The sequence below is a fragment of the Drosophila navojoa genome, chromosome 2, assembly GCF_054131105.1.
Source record: "Drosophila navojoa isolate 15081-1374.11 chromosome 2, UAZ_NAV_1.0, whole genome shotgun sequence".
Classification (NCBI taxonomy): Eukaryota; Metazoa; Arthropoda; class Insecta; order Diptera; family Drosophilidae; genus Drosophila; species Drosophila navojoa.
Window position 1 is genome coordinate 25,713,997 of NC_142890.1, and position 24,828 is coordinate 25,738,824.

The following is a 24,828-nucleotide window of genomic DNA, read 5'->3' on the forward strand; positions in this document are numbered from 1 at the left end:
GCGCTGCAATGTTGGCGATATTAGGAGAACTTATTTGTTGAATAATTTAATTTCTAGACGTACGATCGTAATGAAACTTTCAGAACGTAATCATAATGTTAAAATGTATGTGTATACCGAAGCACAAGTCTCTAGTATTTGATATACGACTTTTACAAAGATTAGGGTGAGCGGGTGGATTTGGGGGTGGGGGGTAAATTTTAACAAAAACCGAAATTGTATGACATGCGTCTTAATATACATTTTAAATTTGGACACTGTAGCTTGAAAGATGTAGGAGATATAATTTTTAAACTGATCTTCGATAAGGTTTTTTATCGATAAAAAAGTATCGGAATGAGTTATCGTTTTTTAGTGATAAACTCGATATCCGCGTGATATATACGGACATTTTAAAAAAAAGTTGAAGTCTCTAGCTCTTGTATCTTCTGAAATCGACGCGTTCAAACATACGGACAGACGGACGGACGGACGGACGGACGGACGGACGGACGGACGGACAGACAGACGGACAGGGCTAAATCGACTCAGCTCGTCGCCCTGATCAAGAATATATATACTTTGTGGGGTCTGCCACGCCTCCTTCTGCCTGTTACATACATTTTAACAAAACCATTATACCCTGATTTCCCATTTTCAATGGGTTCAGGGTATAAAAACAAAAGCAAATGTCTGAAAGTTTTGTATGATGATTACCAGGCGTAAATATATCTATATCTTGATGATTACAAATCTGACAAATGCCGCCTGAGCCAAAAATAAATAAGAGCCCATAAGCGCTGTGGCCAGCGGAGCCACACTCTCACAATAATCGCAGAGCCGAAAAGCGAGCTGAATGCCACTCGAAACACTGTGACCCAGACAGATACTCGTCTCTTGCGGCTTAATTGAATGAACTTGAAACAACTGAAGTGTGATTCGAAATTGCATGCCAACAAGCTGTGTGAGATGTGTGTGTGGGTGTCACACGCAACACGTTGAGGGCGTTCCAGAAAAAAAAAATACAAAAAATACATATAAAATCTATTCTATAAGCTGCCAGGCAAAGCAAAAATTGACTAAACTCGCAATTTTAATTGAAGAAATCTAAAATATGCTTAGCTCATTTAGTACATATAATTATATGTATTTTATTTCCACACTAGACATAAACAACCTGTTCCAGTTATGAGCCAAACTAAATATATGGACTGCATAAATCTGTCACAAAAGCAAATACACTTTAGTCAAACTCTAATTACGTTTTTAGGCAAAACTTTTCTTATTGCCAGCTAAATCATCTTTTTCTTTGCGTATTTTTGCATGGAGATTTGCCTGGCAATCTCAAATTCGGAGTGCGCCGCACGTTTCTGGGAACAGCCCAATAATCATAATTTTTATGATTGAGTTGACAGCCGCAACATCAGAAATATATTGAGACGGTCTTTGAACGCGATGATTGGTGTTATTGACACGACCGCCGAGTGTGGGTCTCTCGATGATTGAAACCTTTTGTTGTTCAAGTTGAAGCTGAATTTGTTGGCTTCAAGCAAGCAAAACAATAAATAAGTCAATGTGTTGTGTGTTGTAAAATGTTTGCGTTTCAATAAAATGAATTTTATTAGAAATTTGTTTCGCGATTCGCGTTGGTTCTCTACATGCTAGTCTAATATAATAATCATAACATTTAGGTAAGTAGAAAATGCAGTTGATAAATGTTTTCAATTTCAATCAAAATACATATGGGGTATGAATGTAGTTCTCAACGATTTGAATCAATGATATTTATTCATATATATAGTTTTTTTCTTCTGACGATCATTTAGTTACGTATAGTGATTTGCTAAGCTAAGTTTCAAAAAACCAATTGCTTTGCATTGAAATTGTATATGTTAATGCAAGTATTTGCCATTTATAGCCAAAAGCATTTAAGCTTCAAAATGATTATGCCGGTTGGGTTTGTTCTTTAGAAACCTAAGTAGTAAGTTCTAGTAGATTATCGTCAAGTATGATTTTCATATAAATAAATTTTTAGGATGTACAAAAATATTGAACATAAACGTACTTAGGGACTACATAAAATTAGTTTCATTCTTGACTTTTCATTTCTTTTATAAATATTTCTCATGTATATGTTTATGTATTGTTTCTTCTTCTTCTCATTTATTTGTGTTTATTCAAATATTTAACTTACATTTTGTTAATTTATAAATGTAATCAGTACAAATTGCTCGAAACTCAGCTCAGTTCCTTGTGTCGCAGCAATCAATTTCGAATTCGATAAACAATGAATACAAAAAAAAAAAAAACATCAAATGGAAATCTATTTATATATTTTAAATTATCAATCCAATGTATTTCTTTTTTCATATGCTTCCTCGTTTGATTGCTGTGACATATCGGAATGCGGCATTTTTGCTGCCGCCCAAAAGTATGCAGCATTTTTTTCATTTGTATTATTTGTCGCTTAGTGACGCAGCAAAACGTTGCTCACTTTGTTGGCCGCGTCTGTTTTGGCCGTGATTTTCTCACGAAAGTGCCGATTCTCGGGATTGGCCAGCACCGAGGCAATGAACTCGGAGGTCTCCAGCTGCAGCTGAGCCAAGCGCTTCTGCAGCAACTTGTTGCGCTGCACCAGCTTTATCGTCTTGATGGCTATGGACAGCAGGCCCTGGTTGTGTGTGTGATACTGTTGCTGTGGATTCGGGGGCTTGATGGGGTCCAGGGCAAACTCATAGCCGCTGTCGCCATCGCCCTGATCCTCCTCCTCGTCATCCCCGTCGCCGTCCTCATCGTCGTCCTCCTTATCCTCACCCATGCCCGAAGCATGATCACAGTGTTTGGCTGTTGATGCCTTGCTGATTCCACTGCAGTTGCTGTTGCTGCTGTTGCTGTTGTTGCTGTTGCTGTTGGCCATTGTTGGTTGTAATACTGTTTTGATATTGTTGTTGTAGGCGCTGCTGGAATGTGTGTGCGCTGAATACGTGCTCGTCTTATTATAAATCCCATCCACCTCCATGCGCTCCACATGCTCGGCCTGCTTTGATGTCCTCTCACTTTCCAGTTCAATTCCAGCAGCACTCGAAGACGATGCCACACTTTTGGCGCCCGTTGGCAGCAATGCGACCCCACGTCGGCGTTGTGCACGATTTATTGAGTTCGTCGAACTCTTGACAGCTGCAAGGAAAAACAAAGGAACACGTTAGGGCTATGTCAAAGTTCAAGCAACTCAAGGTGCACAGATGCGCAATAAATCACGTGCCACTCACGCACACTCTTACAATATATGCAATATATTCCCAAGACAAGCACCCGCCAACCCAGTAAGTATGCAATTGTAACTGCAGTAGCTGAATATTTTATTTAGTTTTTATATAAATAACGAAAAATCATTTTCGATTTGTTATGCTTTGTCGCACCGCATAGCATGTAAACAATACATAAATATACAATTTTTATCGTAAGACCTGATTCTTGAAAAATCACGCCATGCCATGTTAAATTCTCAAAATAATTCTTATCAACATGAGTTTGCAAAAACGAAAAGCAATTCAGAATTCGCCTCAGTCGAAGCTTTACATCGAGTTGTTAAGTAAAGAAAAATTAATAAAATTCTATAAATATATTCCACAAAAGTAAATAAAAGTCAAATATATATATATATATATATATATATTATTTATTAATAATTACAATTTTAATATAAATGATTTTTAAATAGAGATATATATTTTTTTTTTTTATTTGATATATTTTGTTATAATATATATATATTTATATATTTTAATTTTAATACACTTATATTTGTGTTGAAATTTTTTCTAACATTTTATTTGAAGAATTTTACTTTTTGCCCATCAGCCAATTCATCCATTGTCAACTGTCTATGAGTATGTGTTCATGTGTGTGTGTTTGTTTGTTTACGATTAGTGTGTTCGTTGTGTGTGTCAAGAAACGTGACCAGAGCCAGGGCCAGCAATCAACAACGACATCAGCGATAGTGACGCGCCTCGCATCAATCTGGCGAGCTCGTCGCCGACTGCTCAAATCATGGGCGACGCACACTCGACTCCGGCTGCAATTACGAGCAAGCGAGTGAGACATGCCAGTACATGAGCGACATACAACAGCGTATGCCCCCATACGCCTTCCCCGTCCCCTCCCCTTCCACACACTCAGAACAAATCATATTCCAATTTGTGTTTCCGCGACTGTGTCTATGGTCAGGGTCAGGCGACAACTGCCGAGTGCCGAGTGGTTCGAGCACATGGCACTGCACATTTCCCATTCGCACCAGGGCCAGTGCTTGATGGTAGACTGGAATCGAGTCTATCTGACCGCATTCGGCGTTTCGTTTGCTTTTCGCAAATAAAGCAGTTTCTGATACGCTGCCCCAGTGCTCTGAAACGTGAGAGCGAACAATGGCCCAAGGGCGTGTCGCTCTGCGCGGGGGGCAGCACAATGGCTAAAACGAAGAATGTCTGAATGTCTGTGTGCTGGCAGATGACGCACTGCAAGTGCTAAATATATATACATGAATGCTAAAATTACAATCGAAAGCGGATAGGTAACAGGAGAATATATTATGAATGTAATTACTTTCATTATTATAAATATAGTACAATATGGAACAATAATGAATCAATATGGAAAGGTCAAATTGAAGTTAATTATTAACTATATTTGTATAAATAAAAATCTATTCTTATATGCGATTATATTCAGTGATTAACTTCAGTTCTTGGTATAAAAATAGTAGAATATGTAATAATATTGAATTGACATCAAAAGCCAAAGTTGAAGTTAATTATTAACTATATTTGGACTCAATCTTTAAGTACATATATATTATTGTATATATAATATATCCTATAATGAATGCTATTATTTCGATAATGTAACTTTAGTTCTTATTATAATAACAATGCGTATGACTCAATCAAAGGCAAAAGCTCAACTATAACTTAACTATATACTTGTATAAGTATACCATCATCACATAATGAGCTTGAAAATCACTATAGAAACTATTTAAGGTGAACAAAGGAAATGAGTTGCTTATGAGACTCAATCACTGACTTTCCGGTTGCGATTCTGAAATGTGAAACTATATAATAATGATGATATACACACTAATAATGGTAAATAATACGATGAATAATAGAGAAAATATTGACACAGTACTTATTATGTTTACATTTTTCAGCTATAATTTATATAAATATCAATTATTATTGCCTGCTTTTATATGTATTATAAATTCCAATTACAGCTGTTTACCTATATATAACCATAGTTTTCTTCACTTGCACAATCCAATTGTTATGCACGTTATAGTGAATATATAAGAGGAAATATGAATTGACAACACAATAGATGTGCTTCAGCTACATAATCCCATAACAGAACAACTGCTGTTATTCCAGCGCATTCAAGGAAAATTCACTTTGGGTTGACCCAGACTCTGTTCGACGCCCCGTGACTGCCACCCTGTTGCATCAGGCGTTGCCCTCCACTCACACACACACACACACACATAAGCCCTATTCAATGCGTGTTTGAAGCATGTGCATAGCGTTACGATACGATTCGAATCGAGGCAACGCTGACAACGTAAGAGTTACAATTTAATACGGAAATATTTAGATTGCATTGTTGTCGATACAAGTTGTTGTTGTTGTTGTCGTTGTTGTTGCTATTCACCTCCACATTGCCGACGTTGGGCTCGCCTAGCTGTGCTTACTTCCTGCAACGCCATATTCCGGTTCTGTTCGCCCTCGTCACATGCAAGTCTCGCGCCCCCTCGAGCACTTTTGCCTGCAGTCGACTACGCTACGTCAATGAACATTTAACTATCCATTGTTGTTGTCACGTCTGGAGGTCTGAGGCACTGGGGTCTGCGGGCATATTGGCTCGCTGCTGTGTGTTGCGATGTGGCCTCGCCAAGCGCCAACACGGCGCGCACACACGTGCCAACCCCTCGCATCGAATTAGCCACCATTTATGCTTAATTAAAGCGTACGATGATCAAGCCACAGCATTAGGCTCTGTTGCCAGCCGACTCCGAGTCCGTTCCAATTGCTTTCTAACCGCACGACATTTATTGTCGCAACAAATGTCTACAAATATAAAAGCTAACAGCCCAAAAGTTGAATCCATGAACACTGACACAAAGCAAGAGGCAAAATAAATACAAGAATTATTCAGGCATAAATACAATTTTAGAACTAAATAAAAAATGTTTAATAATAAAAAAAAATATATATATCTAAATTATATAGAAAAAAATAAAACAAGAATAATTCTTGAAATTATTTTAAGTAATAAACAAACATAAAAAAAAGAAATATTTTTTTTTTTTTTAATTGTTTTCATACCTGAATAATTCTTTTACTTATTTTTTTAAAAAAATTTAATAATACAAAAAAAATCAAAAATTATTTTTATGCCAGAATAATTCTTGAATTTATTTTAAATAATAAATAAATAAAAAAAAAAATAAAAAATAAGAAAGAAATTTTTTTCCTTTTAAATTAATTTTATGCCTGAATAATTCTTTTATTTATTTTAAAGAATTAATAAAAAAAAAAAATAAATAAATCTTTAAATCAACTTTTTTTAATAATAAAAAATGAAAATATATTTAAATTATGTAGAAAAAAATCAAGTTAAATTCCATAGAAGATTGTAAATAATTTTTATATTTTTCCAATATATTACTAATTTGTTGTTTATTTCTATTTTTATTTTCTTTTCTTTTTTGCGATTTAAACAAATATGCTTCGTTTTATGTCTTTGTAGCAGACTTCAAGCACAAAATATTTTCTTTTGTTTATCATACAAACAAGAAAAGTTATATTTGCAAACTGATTTATCTCTATGTACATCCCATCAACAAATCTACGACATACCTTATCAAGTACTCATGATTATCTGTCGAGGCATTACATGAATTCCAGAGCTACGACCGGAGAGCGAATTGCACTCATTAAGGGTAATCAAATGCAAATCAAGGTGAGACTGAATTTAATTAGAAATCAGAGCAACTCAATTCTTGATATTTGCAAATAATATTAGACATATGCGACCCACTGTCGTTAGCCAAGCTGTTACGTTGACACTGGCGAGGGGCATGCGGGGGTCCAGGGCATCATAGACGCCTGCACGTGGCTTCGTCACACCCATTTAGTATTCAACATTTTAACGTGTTGCTGGAAATTAGCAGGAAACACAAAGCAAAAAACAACAACAACAAATAATAATAATAACAAATAAAGCAAACAAAAAGCTCTATAAACAAAAGCGACTGCGACATGCTCATTGAAAGATAGAAATAGACTTGGAACAAACGAGAGTCTAATAAGTAATATGACACATGAAAGAAAACTCCTCATTATGAGCCAGGTTCATATGATAAAATCCTCCACGCGACTGCGAGATGCCCATTAAACCACGATAGAGATACACTTAGAGCAAGGTAGTTAAGCAAGCTTTACAGCAAAGGTGCGTATATACCCCATTCGCATTTATGTAACAGCTGGGTATACGAAAAAAAAAAGAAAATCATTTGGAATAATTGCGCTGAATATGGCACCAATAAACGCTGCAACAACAAACGCGGCTATAAAAAGCCAAGTCGGCAAAAGCTAAAAGCAGCCAAACAAATGTGGGAAAATTGTAAATAAGCTAGCAAAAGTAGCACAGTTGTGGCAACAGCAACAACAACAACAACTGCTATAACAGTAACAACAACAACAACAGCAGTAAATGAAAGGGCAACAGAAAACGTGCCACGCCAAATGGCAACAAAATAAAGGTTACGACACTCACTCACACACTCATACACACACACACACACATACGCACACACTCACAGAGAAGACCCGTGTTTAGGAAATATTTCTTGTGAAAATAAAATGCTTATACAATATTTATGCTAGATTCTGCTATTGAGCTCATTCAAGACGCTTGCCTGTGCAGCTACCAAAAATGTTTGTGTTGCTCTTTATCGCATTTACCATTTCGGGAATATATGTACATACATATGAGCAGTGCAAGAGCTTTTGGTCAATTAGTGTCACATTATGATGAATGATTGAGCCCTGCTGGGAACACAATATGAACAGTACATCAACGATGCGTTGATCGATGTGTGCCCTAATTCGAACTAAGTTTGCTTTGCATATTTCCACACAGACTATTGGGTATATCTATTTAGTCTCAATCATCATTTCGCACTTATGATGAGCCTAAGCTTTGTAGGGTTCTTAGTTCTCAGATTGCTTTATAATGCCCTCGAACAACTTATGCTATATCGTATCGTCTATAAAGTTTTCATGATTTAGACATATGTATGTTTGATTTATCCTCTGTCGTTATTCTTCTATATTTCTACTTATTTTGCACAAGATCTCTCAACTCATGGCGCACTTCTTCCTCTTCCTTCTTTATCTATCTCTCTTTTACCATATTTCACTCTCTCTCTCTCTCTCTCTCTCTCTCTCTATCTTCCCCGTTTCTCTGTTTCACTCTACAGTTCTACTACCTTCGACCTCACTCTCCACCTTTATCTTTGCTTAATCTCTCTTTCTCTCTCTCTATCTATCCTCTCCATTTCTCCTCTGCATTTCTCTTGATATCACTATCTTTATTTCCCTTGTTTGATCTCTTTATCTCTATCTATTTCTCTCTGTTTTTCCGTTGTTTCATTCTTTTTCTCTCTCTGTTTATATCTCGTTTTTCTCTTTACACATTAATTTTATCTCTCTTTGTACCTCTTATAATCGTAAACTCTTTATATCGCTCTTATTATGCTTCCATTCTCCCTCTCTTTGTGTTTACTCTGCAAGTCCCTTCCTTCTCATTACCTATATCCCTCTGCCTCTCCATCTCTCGTTCCCCCTCTCTCTCTAACTTTCTCTGAACTTTCCGGTACATTAAAAGGATTTTCATTGTTCCACTTAACCCAGTTCATTTAATGCGCTCCGTGGCTTCTATTGCGTCTGGCTATATTTTTAGCATCATCATGGCTCTCTTCTCCGAGCTGACTGCGTCGTTGTAGCATCGTAAATTTCAAGGAATTTTCCAGCATTTGTTGCAGTCGACGACAATTGCCTTTTATTCGCTATCTAGTCATGTGCCCAAGGAGCTCTTATATAAATGTGGCATGCAAACAGACCTCAGAGAACGATGCTCGATGCTGGATGCTGGATGTTGCATTGCTGACGCAAATTGCTGCCATAACTGGGGCACGAGCCAAGGCAAACCAAACACCAGCACCAACACCGGCCGCAACATGAAGCTGGGAGCACGTGAAGCGTACACAACGTCGACACACGTGCTCTGCATGGTGTTTGTTATTCCGATGAACTGCAACCGAAGATGGCCAACAGGAGTGCTGCTCGGCCAAGTTTACATAAATTAATTAAACAAGCTCGCGAAACGTGAGCAGCGGCAACAACAACACGCTGTAAATGGACGCCATAATTTAAAAGGCAACAACAACAATGACAACGCAAAACGTAAAACGTAAAACGTAAAGGGTAATTTGAGGTATAAGCAGAAGCAAAGTTCAGTTCGTGTTACGTATACGCCATGTGCGGCTGTCCAGAGTTTTACTCACCGTAGCTTAGCTCAGCTCTGCTCGCTGTCATCTCAGCTCCAGTCCCAGCCGCCGACGTGGAAGCATTCGCCTGCGCCGCGCTCATATTGTTCCGCCGTCGCCCCTCCTTGATGGCCGCCAAGCGCACTTTCTTCTCCGAGCAGACGGTAGGCGCCATTCGAACTGCAAACAACAGAAGGAGAGGGGGAGAGAAAACGAATAATGCAAAATTAATTGGCCATCAAATTGAATAATTGATTGATTGACTTGCAGCCCAAGCGTCAAGCCCACGTAATGCGAACAGCAAAAAATACAATTTTATAGCCGCCACGAGTTCAATCAACTTTTTTTTTTCATTTGTATATAATTAAACAATTAACTTTTTTTGTGGGGGAATTGGGATAAAATTTAATTAGATTTGACATGTGCCAAAAGTGAATCAACTGATGAGATATTGTGATTTCCAACCAGACAGCGAACGCTCTTAACTTGCCTTCTTTAGTCTATAAATTATTCCTTGTGGCATTGTTTGCGGCCCTCTCTTAAGCATCTTAAATATTATTATTGTGCTATTCAGCCCTTAATCTCTCGAAATTTGCAGTACATTAGTCATTCTGCCTGATAAACAGACGGTGCTCTGAATTTCCGCAACTGGAGCCGGACTCAGCTGTAGCTGAAGCTGTCACGCGAAGCCCTGGCAACAGGGCATCAACAACACCACCAACAACAACAGCAACTATAATAATGGCGTTTACATTAAAGTATCTGCTGGCTAAAACTCATTAGCCATGCTCCAAAAATCCGCGCACAAGCCTTGGCCATGGCCAGTAGTCGCGATCCAATTTCACAATAGGTAAACAAACTTGGGCAAGAAAACGTTTTAGCCGTCGTCTCAGACGCTATTACGAGCTAAGGAAACGTTAAAATAGACCGTGTATATATATACTATATTGATAGGCAACATTTTGGCGCGCATGCAAATTTCTGTTATTGCTGCTGTTGTTGTTGTTGTGGCTTTGGGATTGTTGTGCTGTCAGCCCGATGGGCCTCAGGCAGCCGAATTCAAATTGAAAAGCCCACAACAAACAACAACAGTAGGAAGAGGAAGAGGAACAATAGCAACAACAAAGATCTTATTGCCGGCACGTGTATCTCTTGAGTGTAATTACATTTGAAAAGTGTGCGGCAACGCGACCATCAAGAGCCATTTTCATTTGGAATACTTATGCGAGGCCGTGGCACGGCATCGACTAAGCGGATTTCGCAAAGCCAAACAGAATTCATGTCGATGTGCCAATATGCATAGCTCAAAATACAAATTTAGTATTTATGTCTCTTGGCCCTTCAAACATCCGGTGAAAGACGTCTGGCTGGCTGTCTGTCTGGCTTTTGGGTGAGCCAGCATCTCAGCCAGAGTCCCGCATTAAATGTAACAAAAACCGTGAAGCGTAACGTATACCAAGCTCAACGAATAGCCCCAATGGCATATTTGACGTGCACGCGCCGCCATTTCCAAGGGGTTGGCCGGGTGGTCCAGCCATCCAACCAGTCAGCCAGCAAGCCATTCTGTCAGCCAGGCCAAAAGACATTTTTGCCCAAATTCGAGTCATATTTTCACAAGCCATAAGCAAATGAAACGGACATGTGAAAAAGACAGAGAGAGAGAGAGAGAGAGAGAGAGAGAGAGAGAGAGAGAGAGAGAGAGAGAGAAAGAAAGAGAGGGGAAGACAGAATAGATGCCCAGCAGTCGATGATTAAATACACTGATAAAAATATTTATATATAAATATTATTGTTAAGATTGAAGTACAGATTTATGGAAGTATACATATACATTTATATTTATACTTTTTATATTTAATAAATATAATATATTATAGTTAAATAATTATCATATTAATCAAATAAAATAGACAAATGATATGCAAATATTTTACCAAAAATGCGAATTAATATACATAAATATTGTAATAATATATATTAATATTAATATATTATTATTACAATATTACTAAAACCACCAAAACTATATAGTAACTCATGTAAATATATAATATTATATATTATTATAATTTTACTACTATAATCAATATCTGTATTCTACTACAGCATACTGTCTAATTAATATAATATTATATTCCCTTCAACTAAAATAACAGTAGTTAGTTTTCTAAAATATAACTGAGAGCTATTTGCTTTTACTGCTAAGCGCTGCCACTCGTAATGCATGCCAAAGTCAGATGTCTCCACAATATATCTATCACTTACATAAAAATAAATAATAAAAATAAAAAAAACCCAAAAAGGTTCGCATGATATAAAACCCCCTTGCGTATTCCGCTCACAAAGTGGTCTGATCATTCTAGCCTGTTTCTGCCCTGAACTGGACACAAAACGAGCAACACGTGCCGCTGCCAGCAACAGAGCAAAAAAAAATATATAATGAAAAATATATAAAAAGAAAACAAAACATAATAAAACTTTGACTCATACGCTATCTTCCTTAGATATACATAACTGTCGGTGTTCGTGTTTGTGTGTTTGTGTGTGTGTGTGTGTGTGTGTGTGTGTGAATGTGTGTGTTACGTGTACATGAGTCAGGTGTTTTGAAAACAATTTGAAACACGCGTAGACCGTCACCTGTGGCTGTAGCTGTAGCTGTAGCTGTAGCTTTAACAGCCGCCGGGGCTGGAGGTCGTGTCAATCAATGGCCATAATGAGAACTGCCACTGCGTGTGCATAAATTAGCCAAATAATTGTTGGACACAACACGGCAGCTGTCGTGAATTGGCTGACCCGACCGCCCTATCCGACCCCCCGGCAGCCATTTAAATAAAAAGAAAACAAAGACCCACAGCTCATTGACTCTTGAGACAAAACGGGAAATTGGCCGCTCAAATTGTTGAGGCGTTTCTGGCCAATTACTTTGTGAGGCCCCAACAAACAAAGGCCTCTGCCTCGCCCCGAATCCATATGAAATTGTGATTGTCAACGCTCTAAAATAAAAGAAGAGAATAAGCAGAAGAAGAAGCAGAAGAAGAGAGGAAAGAAAATAACAAACAAAACCCAAGTTCAAAAAACTCTCACAGCCGAACTTGCTTGGAAGGCGTTGTCATATTGAAGTTTATTTGGCGCACATCTCACGCTGCTACGCTTCAGGGTGGGCAGGGTCTGTCACACACACACACACACACACACAGATAGAGGGCACATACACGCAGCCAGACATTCATACGTGTAGCCGTCTGGCTTTCTGCACATTTTAGTGAGCTCGCAGACCATGAAAAGCGTTTTATATGGCACATGGGCTTCATTTGTTTAAATGTCGAGGACAATTCCCGCAATAACGTTGCTTTTAAATATTTAAGCATGTGATAACTCGACATTCATTAGCTTAAGCGACTGCTTTACTTTTTTTTCTCTTGTGGCTAATGCACATTGCGCATACGCCACGTACGCCGCCCCTCAAGCAGACTTTGTGTGTGTGTGTGTGGGTGTGGCACATGCTGAGTAATTAGGTAAATGCCAATAGAATCTGGTCAAGCACAACGATGCCAACCATGTCACGGTCCCTGGCTCGTTAGCACCCTGGCTCCATCGGCTGACGTATGGGCTTCATCGTCTCAATCTAACACCTTTGCACGTGCCGTTGATCACAGACATCAAGAACAAACAAATCTTTATTTGCAAGCGACGCCGCCAACAAAAATCTCGAATAGTTCGGCCAATGGAATTTCTAAAGCAAATAAAGCAACAACGATGCAAAAAACTTTCCATGGCATATTTACCCACAAAAGTTTTGCTTACGCTCAGTGCGTTTGTCTGAGTTCTATATCCAGACATGAATGGTGCTCATTTTATGGCCGGACTGTGGGCATTAAAAGTTTATGTTTGATGTTTATCATTCCGATCTGACTTGATGTACAAATGGCCAAACAAAGGCCATATAAACCGCTTCGATGTAAAGCCTCGACTAGGTAAACTATTCACCAGACTTTTCTTATAATTTTTGGGGTTTTATTTTTCTGCAGTCAGACTATATTCAAGGTAATAAAAGATATTAGCGGCATTTCACGTTTGATTGAAACATGAATTTAGCAGCTTTATTGAAGAAAATTTAGAAATATTGAAACAAAAATGTATTTATATTTCTCATTTGTTCACTATTCAAAAGATTTGTATATATTAAGTGTATTTGAATTTATGGAAGGCTTACTTTCATTGCTAATCTATGCCCCAGTCTATGCAGCCTTATATGGACATTGCCCTCTACTTTGACGTCAGCTAGCACTGTCTGCGGATAACTTAAATGTTCAGCGTGTGCAATTAAAAAATAGAAAAATAAAATAACAACAGAAGTGGAGTGATAATTTCCATGTTATCTCCAGGCCGTAAGAGGCAAGGAAATAAAAAAAGTGTGGAGATCTCAAAGCAACAGCAGTCGAGCCGCCGGAATAGAAGTAATAAAATTATAATGCTCACACTGTGGCTGAGACAATACAAATGCCTTGTAATTGCAAACGTCTGTAGCTGCGAGACGTGTCAAATTTTGGGGCAAGACGCTTACCGAAAAGTGACCTAAGCGTCATATCGAAATCAAAAGATAAACAGAGCCAACGAGACGTCCATACATACAAATTGGACTTATCAATAAAAAAATACATACATACATACACATACACGTGTATGTATAGATGGGAGAGACGATAGACGTTATGGGCTTTGGCAAATGTGCAGTATTGCCAATTGAATTGCCAGCTAGGCGATAAAAATTTATGATGGCGACAAGCAAAGCAAATAAAAAGCGAAACATTGAACGAGCCACACGTGTGCCTAACGATGACCCAATTGCTTTGCCAATGGCAAACAAAAACCAGCCACGCGCAAACCGTGCGCCACACAAGCACAGAAACAAAAGCAAACAAACAACAACAAAAACGACGAATATAATACACTAATACATATGGTTCCACAAACAGCCGCTCGTTAAAGACCCAGAGAAGTCAGTCCCCCCGAAAAAAAAAAAAAAAACAGCAGCAGCAACAACAACAACTACAACAACAACCACATTGCTATTAATTAGGCCCGAGTGTTACTTACTTGCCCGGACGAGCACGTCAAAAGTTGGTTCAGCCATCAAATGAAATACAAAGCACAGCAAATTTTCCATGCATACTATTTGATTATGCCACGTACGAAGGGTTTATCACGCAGTTATCGCAACTACGATTGCTATAATTAATTAACTGGCATCGCACTGTAAGTTGCCCATAAACACACAGGCACTCTGTCAACTTGATTAATCAGTTAGAGTGAATCAAGTTCATAACTCTCTCTGTAGTCACTATATAGAACATGCATAAATGCGTACCTTTCCGACAGTTAAAGGTAGCCGTACAACGGTGCACTGTCCACAGCAGATATTCCTAAATAGAAGCAGAAGAGAGACAACCTCCAGCTTTGCTGATAATACAGATATTCTCAGCCGCAACAGATGAGCAACGCATCTCTTCATCTTCATCTGCATGAATGGCTATCCGAGCAAACAAAATGGTTAAACAGTGCACCCCTTAAAGCAATCTTCGGGTGCACAATTAGACAACAGACATTGAAACTAAGAGGACGAGCTGCTGAGAATAAAAGTCAATAGCCTCCATTGATATATCAGTCCTCGTTCTCGCATTACTCTGAGCTACAAAGTACAGCTCAACAGCTCTGTTATGAAACCATTCTGGACCTATATAAGGGAACGCTGGCAACAGGAAGAGTCTTCAATTGGAACAACAGGAAGAGTCATAGTTGTCGATGTAGGTCCACAATGGTTTTAGAACAGAGCTGCAGAGCAGTATAGTGTTGCAATTCACACCGGGAGAGCATATAGAGACACTTTAGCATTCTAGAGAGGAAATAGAAAATCAAGAGATGTTCAAACACGAACATAAGGATTTAAAGCATGATCATTTCGTCAAGAATATAAACAATTATCAAATTTATATTAGTCCTGTATATTATTAAGAAATCCACAGACAGCAAGAGCTCTTACAAAGCTGCAGATGCAAAGAACTAAAAATGAGATATGAGATGCACACACAGAATACAGTGAAAAAGTAAACGAAATCTTAATGATAAAAACAATGTATAATTATTAAGAAAAGCGTTTAATATTAATAATTAGAAACAAAATAAACAAAATTTTGTTTGGAATAATTTTAGATAAATCCCAATTTTTAATAAATAAAATAAAATGCATTTAAAAAGGTTCCATATATGTAAGTCACATATTAAATCAAATTTTATTAAGTGAGCAAGACGAGTTGTTCAAATATGATCAATATAGAAATACTATAGACATTGCGCTATATTATACGCTTAGAAATTTAATATTTGCTTGTCAATTTAGTATTTATACTAACTCAAAGCTCAAAGACTAGATTGCTTGTTTTCCTTCTAATAATTGAAATATATATGGGAGCCTATGATGGTGCCCATGACAAAAATTTAAAATGAAAATAAAAAATTCAAATAAAATAAAATCTAAAACAAAGTTAAAAAATAAAAAAAAAAAAAAAAAAAGCCAAAACAAAGAAACTTTTTGTTAGATCACGAACTGTGTTGACGATACAATAGATCAATTATACGGCGACTTTTGTGGCAGGCGCATGGTCTGGCAATAAACAATCCAATTAGCTAAACATATCTGTCTGTTAAAGTGCAATAAAAATTGGCTTTGTTGGCGAGTCGGGCGAAACGAGTTCTCGACGTCTATAAAGGCGCACACAAATCTGAAACATGACACGAAATGCGCGGCCAAATGATGAATCTTCTGACGACATTCTCTGCACATCAGGGGAGGGGACTTTGTCAATGGGAATCCTCTTGGCAGTTCACTTTCGGATTCTGTTCGGCATAACTTTAAATTCGGTTAGCATAATTCAGTTCTGTTTTGTTTCATGGCTTGATAGCTACCTGGAGTTAGTGTTGACTCTTGGGCTTGATGAATGAACGCATTTAACGGCTCATGTATTACGCTAATGGGAGTCTGAATTTGCATTCGGATTCGGATTCGGGGTCGAGTTCGAATTCAATAAGAAACTCGATGTGAGCGCTGCTCGCTCTCTGTGTTGACACGAGCAGTTTATTTCGCTCGTTTAATTGGCACATCATAAAATGCGAAACATTTAACGTAATTAATTAGTTTCGCATATGTTAAACATACACACACACACACACTCACAGAGAAACACAGACTGGAGTCGGCACGTGTAGCGCCTGCTGTGCACCGGGGCGTATACTTGATGGCGCATTACTTCCGTTCGCGGCGCACCCATAAGCTCTTTGTGTTCTGTTTTAGCATTATTTGTTTGTTTGTTTTTTTTTTTATGAAATAATCGTGTTCTGTTGTCTGACAACAGTTGAAAATAACAAATAATGCCCCGGCACAGCAACAAGAATTTTTCAAAGCCAGCCGTCGACTGAAATTATTCAAACTATACAAACAATGAAACAAATGCCAGCCCGGCCTAAACTATTTCTGTTTCAGCAGGGTTACAGCTCTAGTATACGAGTTTAAATTTCACAATGCCTTCAATTCATTTAATTAGAAATAAAGCACATACTCAATTCTGCATAATATATATTTTTGCTCTTAATTTTGATACACATTTCGCAACTCAAACAATTAGCTTACAGTAAAAATAAACTCATATTTCATTATTTAAATTAGACTTAGACCGTCGCAAGCTGATGAAATGCCAGTTGATAAGTCGACGTGACAAAAGTCTCATTAGCGGCGACAAAGTTCAATGGAAAAGTGAAAGGCAGATAGATAAATAAAGAAAACGGCAATAACATTTACTTCGTATCATGACAATTCATGGAATTTCCCATATATCAGAAAATATTGCCTTTGCGAAGGGGTGTACAACTTTGCAGAACAAAAACTCATTGAGAATGCGACACATGCCAGTTGTCAAAGTAATAAGCAGCAAAATGTACATATATTTTATTTATTGATATGCGCCCAAAATACTTTATTTATGACCATACGACGGGAGAAAAAAAAAACTATTTTTAAACAGCATATGCAAAGCTCGCATAAATATTAGTATTATTTAAAGCAGCAGAGTCTCCACGCGCCGCTGCTCACTCGTGGCTTGATAAGTCACTGAGCACAGTCAAGCACACTGCTGTGTGTGTGTGTGTGTGTGTATTTATGTGTATGCTTGTGGCACAGAAACTGTTGCAGCTGTGGCAGCACCACTGAAAGAGAAACAGAGCCACAGACATTGCCGCAGACCGTCGCCTTAAACAAAAGCCAACCATGAGCGACGCGTGTGTTTGTTTTTATTATTGTTTGCTTATCATCATCATCATCATCAGCATCATCGTCATCGTCTTTATCATTATCGTCGTCATTGGTACCGGGGAGTGGGCCTGCGTCTGAGGCCTGCGACCTTGTCTGCCTTATTTATATTTGCCTTAACCCTGCCGCGAACAACAGCTAAAATAATTCGCTAATGTAACCATAAAATTAACTACAGCAACAAAAACGCGAATTCTAGCAAATAGAAAACGGAATGACTACCAAAATGCTGCTGGCTAGTCCAAGCAAGAGAAGAAAATAATAATATTATCATTGCTAAGGTTAGGAAATGAGAATTCAAACTAATTGTTGGGATACAAAATTTAAAAATAATTGAATTAAATAATAAAATGATAAGTATAATCATATAAGTATAAGTATAATCATATAAATAATTAATTTGTGCTCGGAATAAAAATATATATTTTTTTTATTATTATTACTCTTTAAAATAATTGAAAATAAATAAGTAAACATGATAGATACTAACAAAAATAAATCTAAAAAAAAAAAAATGTAAAAGCCTTAGAATTTTATATTCGAATAATATATTTAAAAAAAAAAATAAATAATAAATTTGATTAATAATAATGAAAATCAATTTAAAAATAAACAGGTATTAAAGATATAAAAAAATAATTTAGATAATATGACATATATTAAACAAATATATATTTAAGTAAAAATTAAAAAAAAAAAAAAATAAATGAATAAATAAATATATGTATAAATTAAACTTAAATTTTGTATGTTGAGAAAGCAAGCCTATATTAAAAAAAAATTCTAAATAAAAAGCTTGTTTACTAAACATACAAAAGTTGACTTTAATTTATACTTATAAGCTAAAAATAAAAATAAAAAATAAAAAAATAATAATACTAAATGAATTTGTTTAAAAACGAATTGATTTTTTTTTTTAAACTAAATAAATATCAAGAAAATATATTTTCTGCTAACAGTATTGAAATATTAATTCGCAACTGATTAATAGAAAATCTTTACACAAAAATATATATTTTTATTAGACTTCTCAGGCACATATTGTTATAAGACTTCTCAAGTATAGGAGTCTTTCTCGCCGGAAATGCCCATTTGATGGAATTGTAGGGTATAGACGGTGATCGGTCTGCCTGCCGTATTCAGTTTACTTTGCCGTTGCCGTTGCCGTTTATCGTCACGCCAAGAATGCCGCACGTGTGACATCTAACGACGGCCGGTCAACGCGAGGCAATGGACTATGGTCGCAATGCATTGTGACTGAGCAACGGAACGCATTGTACATGCTCCCACACACACACACCCACGCACGCACACATGGGCAAACAGCACGCGCGTGTGGCAATTTACAGTTACATACGATGGCGTGTGTCTCGCATTACTGGGTCAGTAATTAGCTGTACTAGTTATAACTGTTATTACTGTTGTTGTTGTTGTGTTGTTGATAATGTTGTTAGCACTGCTGATGCTAATATAAATGCCCCATTTGTGCGCCTTTGAACATATGTGACTGTGATGTGTCACAGTGCTAATGGCCATCAAAATGATCATCGTCTGTGAATATTTGATTGTCTGATAAATATTGGTGTGTTTAGGGCAAACACAGTTTCGTGCTGCAACAGACACCAAGTCCAAATAATTATCGAGGTCCAGCCACTAATTACCCATACGTCATGTGGTACTAAGTAAGTTTTATCGGACCGTCACGCTTCAGCCGTCTGAATGCGTCACATATCGTGCGAGTTTTTAACACAGTTTTCAGGGCTATTTATTTATCTATATTATTGTTTCAGTTCTGAATAGAATAATTAACTAAGCATCAGCAATAATGCCCATCAGAATGATGGAGCAAAAAATAAACACAAAGTGTATAAATTTAATGTTTTTTACATACCAATTCACAGTTATGCTAGCCAGCTAATATAGACATTTGATTGAGATATAAATATTTAATGAATTGCAACGAAAGCTTATTGTATACGGAGAACTAAAAGCTAAAATGAGTAATCTACTTAAATGAGATGCTAAAGTATTTATATTCCATTTAATATTCTCTTATAATTGAAACGAAATATTAGATTTCTTACTTAAATCAGAAATATAATAAAATAATAACTGTATGTTACGATAAATGCAATGCTATTTATACTTTTATGCTCTGATAAACTCTTATCGCCGGCCCGTTGCCATAAACATGCCGAACTTAGTTTCGCAGTATAGCCCAGGCACATTAGTTGGATTTAAGGGGCATCCAACTAAGCTCGCTAATATGCCATTAACATTAAAATAGAAAACTCAAACAGAAATATATGTACATATATAATTATATGCATATGTATGTATAGGTAAACAAAATGAATGTGTCATTGCAAATTAGGCAAAATTTTTATTGCTTTCGCTACCGTTTGGCAGACCGAAAAAGCGCGTGAATCGTATTTAAGTTGAAGTATTTAAATTTGCAGCCACCATTTGTTACACTTAAAAACTGACTCAATTCGTTACATACACACACACACACACACGCATACACACTCGCGCACACGAACACAGTGATTGCATACACGTGTGGGCGCCAAAGCCGGTAAATAATAAAACCAAAAGCCAAAGCAAAAAGTAAAAGAAGCGAATTTATTCGTTGTAGTTGCCTGCATAAATTAAAAAGACTTTGTCATTCAATCGCAGTTAGAGAAGCGGACGCGTCAGCGCTGGCGACGCCGACAGCGACTGCGACTGCGACGCTGACAGCGGCAGCGACAACGACAACGAAATGGCGATAATTTCGTTGCCACGAGCTGCTCACAGACAGCCAGACTCTGAGAGTGTGCGTGTGCGTGTGAGTGTGTGAATGAGAGAGAGAGAGGTAGAGAAGAGAGGAAATGGGAGAGGGCAGCGAGGGGATCGGCTGCGGCTACACAAGCCAACGAGCGAGACAGAATAAAAAATAAATTAACCCAGCTGAAACTTTTTGGCAAACGAACCCAAAGACATGACTTGGACATGCCGAACTCAGCCGGCGATGCATGCTCCTCTTGCTCGAAGAGCAGCCGCGGCGACAGACAAGCACTCGCGCCGAGCATGCTCGCTTTTGTATGTAGATTTATTTCCCAAAGTTCCGCTGGGTGCACGAAAATGCTTTCACATGGTGTTAATGAATTTCTGTGCTGCTGTCTCTGATGCTCGTGTGTGTTTGCATGTGTGCGTGCGTGTCCGTGTGCGTGTGTGTGTGTGCGTGTGCGTTTGTGATTTGTATGTGATTTTCTCTTGTTGTTTTTATTGATTTAACGGCGCACGTGTTGCGGCTGATGTAGTCGAACGAAGCAACGACCAATGCTCCCCACACACACCCCCTCTCCCACTTCCCCCTTCCTCTACAAGCGACCGCACAATATGGAGCAGCATTTGTTACTATTTTCGACAACAGTTTGTTTATATTTTCAAAGGTTTTTTTTTTGTTTTTTTTTTTTCGTATTGTTTATGCGAATGCTCTTTGGATAATTTTGAAGTTTTAATGCGCAACGCGTTCGAGCCTTAATTATAAATCTATTATTATGGTCACCACGGGGTGTCATGTTTGGGGCGCCAATAGCCAAGCCAATTGCTGTGCGAATTTATTTGGAAAACGCGTTGGGCTTACTCACTTTAAAGGATTGTGTGCACAATCAAATAATATCCGGCTGTCCCATCATTAAAATAGCTTTGCATGAAATTTAACTGGGTAAAGATCGGGACGGATCACTCAAGGATACACGAAATAGATTAACTGTAACTATAACGATAAGTCGGTCTATAAGGCGTTCGCAGAACTTGTGAAATCAGATCGAAACGATGGTAGTTAAATTTACTTAAGTACACGTATCTACATATATGTACATACATACATATATACTCTGACTAATTTAATGACTGCCATTAGCAGCTAATTAGTTGGCCTAAGCCGGCTTCAGGTGGCCGCAAGTGCAGCGCTTAAGCGTCGCAGCTCACACGGCCAAGTGAAGGCATTAATTCACGTCAGTAAATAAACAGCTGTCACTCAACGGCAGATTGAATATGTTGTCAAAGTCACAGCTTGATTCACTTTTCTGCTGAGCACTTGAAAAGCAACGCAGCAGCAGCAGCAAAAACAAAATTGAATACAAAACCTCGCTTACGACATCCGCACGTATTTGTTGTTGTTGTTGTTTTCTTGACTAATTCGTTTTTTGTTTTGTTTTGTTTTGCATTGCTTATTTTGTTTACATTTTTTAGGCAATCTGAAGGCTTCAATGTGAGAAGCGCTTCACACGCTCCGCTTTACGAGCGGCAATTTCCATTGAGCAGCCGAAGATTGGCTCTGGCCAATGGGGAGAACGGGGCAGCAGGAAGGCATCAGCGGGCCATTGACTCGTCCGAGGTTCCAGGAATTGTGCAAACAAATAAAGAGTGTTGTTTCGATATGCTTCGACTCAAATTGATTCTAAAGACTCTATGCTCAGTTGTAAGCTGATAAGGGAATAACGAGAAGTACGAGACTTTAATTAACAAACGATCGAATATCAAAGAGTTTTATTATTTAATTTATCAAGAAAATTAAATATAATTATTTATATTCTTTAGTTAATTCGAGTTCATGTCATTTCGATACATGTACAAAAATATATGTAAATTATGTAAATGTATGTCTGTGAGAAATCAATAATGCTCATACGTCATGTATGCCAGTTGGCCAACTGCAGTCGCAGTCGCAGTCGTTGCAGCGCGAGCAAAGGCCAAAGGGCAGCGACTATACGACAACAGTCAAGAAGCAAACACAGGGAAACGAAAACACACACACACACGCACCCACAGAGAGATAGTCATGCACACAGGATATTCGTCCTTGAGAAGGTGAAGCAAAAATGCTGATTGTAAGCGATGCTGCAAGGCGGAAAGCATTAATGAAGAGCAGGGACGGGGCAGCGCAAGTAGGCGCAAAGTTCTTGAATGCATGCCTACACACACACACACACACACACACACTCGCGCACACACACGCAGGGAGACAAAAATAACAACAGCAAGAGCGAGATGGGCATATTTACAGAGCGAGAGGCAGCGAGCTGAAAGCTCTCTGCAATGGGTAACGTTGGCGGTGACATGCAATTTGTACAGGCGACACGTGTGGCTGTTGGACATTTATTTATCTCTCTCCGTTTCTTTGCCTTTCTTTCTCTGCGCTCTTTTTGGGGCGGGGCGGGTGGTGTTTGGCAGGCGACTAAGACGGCTAGATTTATGAGCCAATTTATTTGTGTGCGCTACTCACCCGTTGGCTTGTTTCAGAAGCGTTCAGCAAGCAGTAAGTGATGCAGGAATGTATGCGTTTGGCGTTGTTCTCGCTTAACAGCTGTTTGGCGACCGCACACTAATACACGCGCACAGGCACGCACTAGCTCACGGATATGCACACGCGCAACATAAACACGTTTTATTTAATTTATTGCACGCTCATTGAAACTAATGAGCATTCTTGTTGTTTTCACACGCTTTTAATCTATTCCCTTCTAGGTAGTCTCACCGCCAACAACAATGACAAACGCGACGCTCACTGCGGCTGCGACTGCGACTGCGACGTGTGTGCAGTTATTAGAGATAGACGACGCCAACGACGCGTCTGTTGGCAACACGCGCGCAAACAAAACTTTCGCTTTCGTTACGCGTTAGACACGAGCACCCAAGCACACCAACACATTGGCACACACACACACACGCGCACACAGTTTGAACAGCTTGCACATATACACGTACAAGTACGTAAATGCAGAGTGCTTTGAATCTATTCAGTTGGACTCGAAAGCTCTTCTTCTCTAGCGAGGCGCACGGAACAACGGCGCAAAGCGGAATGAAGCCGCGCTGCCAGCTGCGCGTCGTTTAAATATGTGCACACAGCCGCACACCCGACACACACGTCGAAAATGTTTTCAGTGGACGAAATGTTTAAGGGAATCTGATTGACGAATAATACAGGTAGAATACGATTTAATTGAGGGTCTTTATTATTTTTTTTTTAGCATATTTTTTTTATTATTTAGCATAGGCTAAGTGCATTAAATAATCGAGCATCTTGTCTGGCAAACCGTTACTCGCATATAAGCTTTTAAGTACCTTTCAAATGGCATATTAGGCGCCCCGCCTTATCAAAATTATCTGATAGCAGCTAATGAACAGCGTGTGCACATCAGCATCATGAAAATAAAATAAGCAATCAGTCGTGGATGAGTTATTTTTAAAGATCTATTCTAATCTAGTCACATTCCCACTGCAAATGGCCCACGCATTTAGTTTTTGCTGCCTGACAGAACCGTCAAATGTTGCTAGCAACAAATGTTGACGCAACAGATGCTGCAGCAACAGAGCGTGCTTAGCGCCATGTGCCTGGGCTAACTCTCATTTCCCTTTCGTTCTCGCTCCCTCAGTTATTCACTCACTCTGCCTCTCTCTCTCTCTCTCTCTCTGCCTTACTCATTCACACACACACACACATACATACCCGCCCTTTTAGTCAATTTTGTCGCACGTGTCGGAAATTTTGTTACGGCCGATTGCTTTTCTCTATGGTTTGTGTGTGTGTGTGTGTGTGTGTGTGTGTTTGGCTCGTTGTATTTGTGGGTGTGAATATTTTGTTAGATTCTCTCGCTTGATGTGCGTTGCGCGTGCTAATGAAAAGGTAATTCAATGCCCTATGCCACGGGCAGGTGACGCTTGCCCAACTAACGGTAAACATAGACAGCGCGTCTGATTTCCGGTTTTTCGATTCTTTGTCTTATCGGCAAACGCTGCAAATCTAAAACAAAAGCAAATACAGACTCATAAACGAACACACACACACACACGTACACGTACACTTGGCGCAAGAAGCGTAGCAAAAACAATAAAG

At 38.4% G+C, this 24,828-nt stretch overlaps 1 protein-coding gene across 1 annotated transcript; it reads right to left on the minus strand.

The window, feature by feature from the left end:
* Positions 1-1,557: 1,557 nt before the first annotated feature.
* Positions 1,558-23,808, minus strand: Cipc (Clock interacting protein circadian). The gene is made up of 3 exons (XM_018113629.3): positions 23,218-23,808; positions 9,602-9,763; positions 1,558-3,156 (listed from the first exon to the last, which is right to left on the minus strand). The coding sequence occupies exons 2-3, from the start codon at positions 9,756-9,758 to the stop codon at positions 2,447-2,449; spliced, it is 867 nt and encodes a 288-aa protein (XP_017969118.1). The 5' UTR covers positions 9,759-9,763; positions 23,218-23,808; the 3' UTR covers positions 1,558-2,446.
* Positions 23,809-24,828: the final 1,020 nt, after the last annotated feature.

Bases quoted from the DNA above. Each gene is read 5' to 3' on its own strand.
- Cipc (XM_018113629.3), bottom strand. From the start codon at position 9,758: ATGGCGCCTACCGTCTGCTCGGAGAAGAAAGTGCGCTTGGCGGCCATC. The intron at 3,157-9,601 runs GTGAGTAAAACT...TTTTCCTTGCAG, and splicing joins CAGAGCTGAGCTAAGCTACG to CTGTCAAGAGTTCGACGAAC.